At 37.8% G+C, this 6365-nt stretch overlaps 1 protein-coding gene across 4 annotated transcripts in view; it reads left to right on the top strand.

Annotated features, from left to right (window-relative positions):
- The window catches only part of Tmem232 (transmembrane protein 232), a 214701-nt gene extending 211460 nt beyond the window's left edge, over positions 1-3241 (top strand). For 2 of the 4 annotated variants that reach the window (XM_028755705.1, XM_028755706.1), the window contains one exon: positions 2648-3241. In XM_028755705.1, the coding sequence (XP_028611538.1) occupies positions 2648-2884 (237 nt within the window). In that variant the 3' untranslated portion in view covers positions 2885-3241. The remainder of the gene's footprint in view (positions 1-2647) is intronic. The other 2 variants (XM_028755703.1, XM_028755704.1) reach the window with 1 other exon arrangement.
- Positions 3242-6365: the final 3124 nt, after the last annotated feature.

Genomic DNA, 6365 nt, shown 5'->3' on the forward strand with positions numbered 1-6365 from the left:
GGTTTGGGTAGCTGCTGTGCCCTGGATGTCCCTGGCTCCCCGATCTATCTCTGGGGTTTAGGGAGTGAGATGGAGTTCTTACCAGCTGCTCTGAGTGCAGTGGCTCCTGGATGACTCAGGATTCAGTTTCTCAACAGGACAGGAGCAGACCGACTCTGTGTCTGCTCCAGCCCCTATTCCCCTTTTTCTATTCAATTCCTTTTCCTTTACCTAAGAAAGAAAGAAGGATAGAGAAGAGAAGGAGAGATAGAAATAAGTCTTGTTTCTTTCCTGTCCAAGACCATAATTATTTGTAAAGCATTCCCGAAAGTGACAAAATGACTAATTCACAAAATGACTAAAACCACCTACTCTAACTTAAGGGACTGGGATAACAATCTTATTATAATTGCTTCCTGCTCAATTGGAGTGAAGGATTACTGTTTGGGGGCCCAAAAGGAAATTGAAAAATATGGTTAAGTCAAAAGAAAGCTACCTGACATCATTTGTTTACAAGTCTGTTGAGAAAGTTCAGGACTGTCCTGACTGGAAAAGTGTGAAAGACTGGATGAACCAAGTTCATCTGGGATTGTCAGTCCTTTCTGAAGCTGTTCTAGAAGTGAGTCTCTGGAAACAGCATCATTTCAGGCAGGGTCAGGCAGGGAGCTGGAACAGCTGGTCATTTTGGCATTGCTGAGGGTGAATCTTGTTAGGGCTACTCTCTTGGTGTTTCATTCTGTAATATATAAACCTTATAACTATATTTAGTTCCATAAAGATATTTGTATGGAATGTGCAAGGTGCACAGATCACTTGAGGATGAATCTTTGCTCCTTGTTTGAGCAGGTAAAAGTCTTTGTTTAGTAGGAGTTAGTTTGTTCATATAACCAAATTGTAATATAAATCTTCATTCATGCTGTACAAGGCACAATGAATCTTGAGGACTTTACAGCCAATACAACCCATTGGCTATGTATAGTTGAAGTTCAGGCTAGAGACATTTTTATGTCTTAGTCAGTTTAGTGCTGATCGTATATAGAGGGACCAGCAAATCATGTTACCTGTCCTGTTTGGTCTTGTTGATTTCTTTCTTCTTATCTGTAGCCAAGATCTTCAGGTGGTCATCCTGTATCAAATCTGATACTTATTACATTGGAAGGGGTCCAAAGCCTTTTCTTCTGTTCTGTTAACATAAATATGGAGCCACCCTCCCAAAATCTGATACTTTTATAGCATGTCCTTGGTCTAGCAACCCAACGTCCCAATAAATTGATTTAATTTAGCAGCCTTTTCTTTTTATTTAGATCTGCTCTATTTTGATGTCTCTCATAGAGGAATTACAATATCGTTATAACCACCAAACTTATAACCACCTTCATCTTGATAACTGAAACAATTAAAACAATTTATTATTATTTACTGATATATTTTCTGAGATTATTTATTGAGAGTTTCTCTGTGTAGCTCAAGCTGACCTAGATTTGTTTGTAGATTAGACTGACCTCAGATTCACAAGAAACTTAACTGTCCTTGCCTTTGTCTCCTGAGCATTGAGATCAAAGGCCTGGATTTATTCATTCATCCATGTATCCTTAAAATCATTTATATCAATTTCTACCTATTTCTCCCTTCTTTGGAGATTAATATCTTTGTGGATATCTATCTATCTATCTATCTATCTATCTATCTATCTATCTATCCATCTATCTATCTATCTATCTTTTTTCTGTTCCCAGATGTCTCACCTCTATTTCTTGTCTAAGACTTAGGCTTTTTAATTGACAGGTGATGGATCCATACAGTAAATAAGATGTTCTCTCTATACACGTCATCTACTGTAAGCATATATAATATTATTAAACGGGTCATCTACTATAAGCACATATGATCTTATTAAACATGTCATGCTTCAGTTTCAGTGTTTACTTATACGAGTATTTAAACATTTTGCAAAACTCAACTCTTCTAGTAAGGTTTCATGGCATGCTCTGAGTGCTGCACTGAGGGTGACAGACAAACAGACAAACACACAAAAGCGAAACAACAAATCAGTGCAGGAGGGAGTCTTAGGGGTTCCAGCAGATCATGCCTGGAGTGACTGCACACCGAATAGTTCTCTCAGTCTGATGAGGGCTTACTACTCCTTGTACCCACTTCCTCTGCCAACTGTGTTAGAAGAGGGTAAGTTCCCCTAGTGTTCAGTTCTTCCTCATCCTTAGTTCTAATACTAAGTACACTTTCTTAGCTCTCCTCATGTCAGACACACCAGTCTGCTATGGTGAAGAACTGCATGGCTGTTAATTTCATGTCCAACCTTATTAGCATAAAGATTGAATCCTTTACTATGTACTTTCTGTGTGTTTTTTTCCCTTCAGTTATATCTTTAATTTTGTAGTGTATGCTGTTGTGGAAATATCAGCCTTGAACAGGACAGCAAAATACCCTGGGACATAGAAACAAATCTTACTTTTAAGATGAAATCATGCTTCTGTGGGGCATGTAGATGTTTGTGCACTTTTCAAATACGTTAAAGTCTAAGAAACTTGAGGGATGCCCCTGCAAAAATTAGGAGGAGAATGGCTATAGCAGTGCACATTTGAAAAGCTATTTTGACATGTACTTTTTCCATGAAAATTGATACGTAAATGAATTATTATCTCTGTCATAGTGGCAAAAAGATATGGAGGCCCGAAAAAGAGAAGAAGCAGCGTGTGAGGCCCAAAATCAGAAAGACAAGGAGGAAAAGGAGAAGATTCGCTTTCAAGAAATTATGAAGCAGAGACAAAGGAAACTGAACAAACAAACCAAACCCTATGAAATAATTCCATCAGAAAAAGAAAGTGATCCAGAAAAGAAATGTGGGTTCTATGAGCTGGAACCCAGCACCACACCAAACGCTAAGTGAGCTCAGTGTAGAAGAGCTTTCTTAGAGTCACCCTGCAACCATTTGTAAAATGGAGTTGCTACCTTGACACCCGTTAGTAGTCACAGCATAGTCTTAAATTAATAGTCAACTCTTCATCACACTTAGGTAAAGTGGTTTTGCCAGCTATACCCATTCTTCCCTCAACAGCTCTCCCCTTATTCTAGGATTAATCTTTCAACCACTCCTAGTGCCGATATTCTCTGTACTGTGAGAAGAAGGTGAAACAAAGCCTTATCAGAACATGAGGGGGTGGTGAGAATTCTTCTTTAAAGCGTGAGTGAACATGGGATTGAGTCCCTAGCATCATTTCTATTTGAATAAAGAAATTAGGATGGCTCTGGAATCTGAATTTTATTGTTGGTTTTCAAAAGAACTAAACCCCACTTGATATATGGCTGTGCATAAGCAAGTCCAGAAAGGCAAGTCTCCAAGATTGGTGTGATGTTTAAGGGACAGCCAAAGACACCCCTGACTGACAGCCATTTTATTTTGCCACACGAATTTATGAGACTGGGTGTGAAGGAGCCCAAAAAGTTTTGTACTAACTACTCAAGGCAGTCATCCAATCAGGAATTATTTTATAAATGGTATTTCATTTCATCCGAGATTCTCAACCTATGGGCAAGGGTAAAGGGATGGAGCTCCTATAGCGCCTGATGTTCCTTATTGAAAATATAGATAGAAAAATATTATTAAATTTCACCTCTATTTCACACATGTGGTTTGGTAATACTCAATAGGCAAATACTTTATCAGGGATGTCAAATGCTGACGATACAGGTCGGAGTGATACCCCAAATCAGAGAAGAGTCCTAGGGAATAACTACTCAATCTAGAGGAATTCCCTACCACTTTACCACACTTGTATACATAGCTTTTCTTAGTCTTTCAAAGGGTTCCAGGTAAAATTTTTTTAAAGGAAAGTTATTGCTTTGGGGGCTTAAATTTGAAAATGGGCCACACATTTACAGCCTATATAATGAGGCTTTTAGGTATTATTTTTGATATTGTTGTTGTTCAAGATAACAGAAACCAAAGGGAGAAGAATGTGGTAGGGAGCTTTCTATTTTTATCCCTCATTAACTGGGTTCATAGTCACGTTTCTTTTATTTCACATTTCTGGTAATCTCTTTTCTTATTCCCTCCTATGCTATAGAAAATCTCACAACACACCCTTCCCTTATATTTTCATCATCTTTGCTTTATATCCATATGCAAATTGAATGAAATACTAATCCAGAAGACCTGCTAATTCCATGTCTTCATGAGCTGCTCACCACCATATCATAATACTCTTCCCATTCCTTCACCCAAGGAAATTCGAATTTCCTCCCACCATCTCCTCACACTGTATCTCACTAAGTCTCATTAAGACCACTGTGTGATGTGGACTTTACCAAACTCTGGCTGTTGTTTAATCTTATCTACTGGTTTTCTGGCACATGTGACCACTGAGCTGTAGGAAAGCAGTCTGAATATTCTAACTGCCACTTATAAGAACTTCAATTAAACCTTCTGTTTCTATACCATCTTTGTAGAGAGACACTGGTCAATTTCATTTCTGAATCTTTCTGGCATCTGAGGTGTGTTCTGGTCTGCAGGAGACATATATTTTCTGTTATAGTCTTGATCCTCATTGTTCAACTCCCCTCATGGTTCATAACTTTCTCTATATTTCCAATATGCCATCATCTTTCATATTTACACATGCATAGATTGTTATGACCCTTTGCTGTCATAGTAATTGTGACATGGAAGGAAGTAGATATAGGATCTATATATTAATAGGTAGACAAAGATACAGGGAAATATTAGAAGAGAGGCAGATGATTAGAATTCCTACACTTTTCTTCTTAAATTATATTTCTTATAGTTGTCTATCTCTGATTCCTCTTGAAATGTAGCGACTTCATGCTCAAAGATTTAGAGTCACATTCCAGTTTTGATTTCTCACTACCCTGAAATAGTAGACATGTTAATAAATCCCTTGTGCTTAAATTCATTCATTTTTAAGGTTGACATAATTAGGTAAATATTGTCACAAGCAAACGCTAATTAGAAAAACAAGGCTGTCAATAATTTTAACAGAGAGAATTCGATGTAAGAACTGATTTAAAAAGTGTGCGTGTGTGTGCCTGAACAAGTTTATGTGCCCCATATGCATGCCAGAGTCCTTGGAGACCTGGTAATGATGCTGAATCTCCTGGAACTAGAGCTATAAGCAGGTATGAACTATGATGTGAGTTCTGGGAACCGAAGTTGGGTACTTTGCAAGAGCAGTATGTGCTCTTAACTGATGGATCGTCATTCCCAAGGAATTGTTTTTAAAAAGATGCTTTAGAACTGAAATTAATGAAAGAGGAATAGAGGAATAACACAGAATTGTAGAATGGTCACCCTTTAGCTCCACAGACTCAAAAACACTAGAATTCTGTAGAGGGGAGGAGATACCTCACAGAGGAGGAAGACCATTGGTGAGGAGCCTGCTCTCCTGTTGCTGGTGCCTCTGAGGGACACAATGGAGTTAGTTTAGGGAGCACAGACAAAGAAATCATCAAAATAGGAACAAGCTGTCTTTTACAGATCACACTGCCAGGAAAAGCAAAAAATCCAGAAACCATCAGAATCCTTCTTCTCTCTCAATTATCCTTCAGCTGTTGTTTCCCAGCATCACAAAAAAGAGGAAGAGGTAGGTTTAGAACTGATGTCACTGAATGACTAGGAAGAATGTGTAGCACAACACCTAGAATGCTCTAGACTATACAGTGTAAGGAACTTTCCTTTTATTTTGCTTAATGGATTTCTAGTATAATTTACCTTCTATGTTTGCTTCCAGTTTGAAAGAATAAACCAAGACTTTATGGAATTCATTAGTTATTGACTTTCTATAGGTTTCCTCCTAATAACCATCAAAATATAAGAATACAGTTTTCACACTAACTCGTAGCCTCTTACAGGATTGAGAATGAAAATATTCATAAGACTCTGAATTAGTTTTCCTGCATGACTAGAAACTCTTAAGGCATGTGTTGTTGAGGAAAGAAACAGAGAAGACAGTAGTTTATTCTATATCCCAACATAAAATGAGTATTTCCCTTGTTCTAATTATAGAAGCACAGGTCAATTGATCTGTGAAAGTCTAGAAGAACCCAAGAGAAACTTTTAAAGAAAAGAATAGCCACCAAACATACTTAGCACTTAGCAAAACACTTAGCAAAGTGGTTACTTATGGAACAGCAATGCATCAAGAAGCATCAAAAGCAGCCAACATCATTCATCTAGGAAGACCATAGGAATATACGAAAGTTATACTTCAAGTACCTGACTCACCCCTCTCTATCAGTAACTGTTACCCTTTTCTAGGGAACTAAGCTTGACTGTTCTTTCTCATACTTTAAATTTATCATATCAACAAAGTCAAAGAAGGTTTCAATAGATCATCCATAAATTCCTGGACCTT

Source organism: Grammomys surdaster, unplaced genomic scaffold, assembly GCF_004785775.1.
Source record: "Grammomys surdaster isolate TR1022 unplaced genomic scaffold, NIH_TR_1.0 126076, whole genome shotgun sequence".
Taxonomy (NCBI): Eukaryota; Metazoa; Chordata; class Mammalia; order Rodentia; family Muridae; genus Grammomys; species Grammomys surdaster.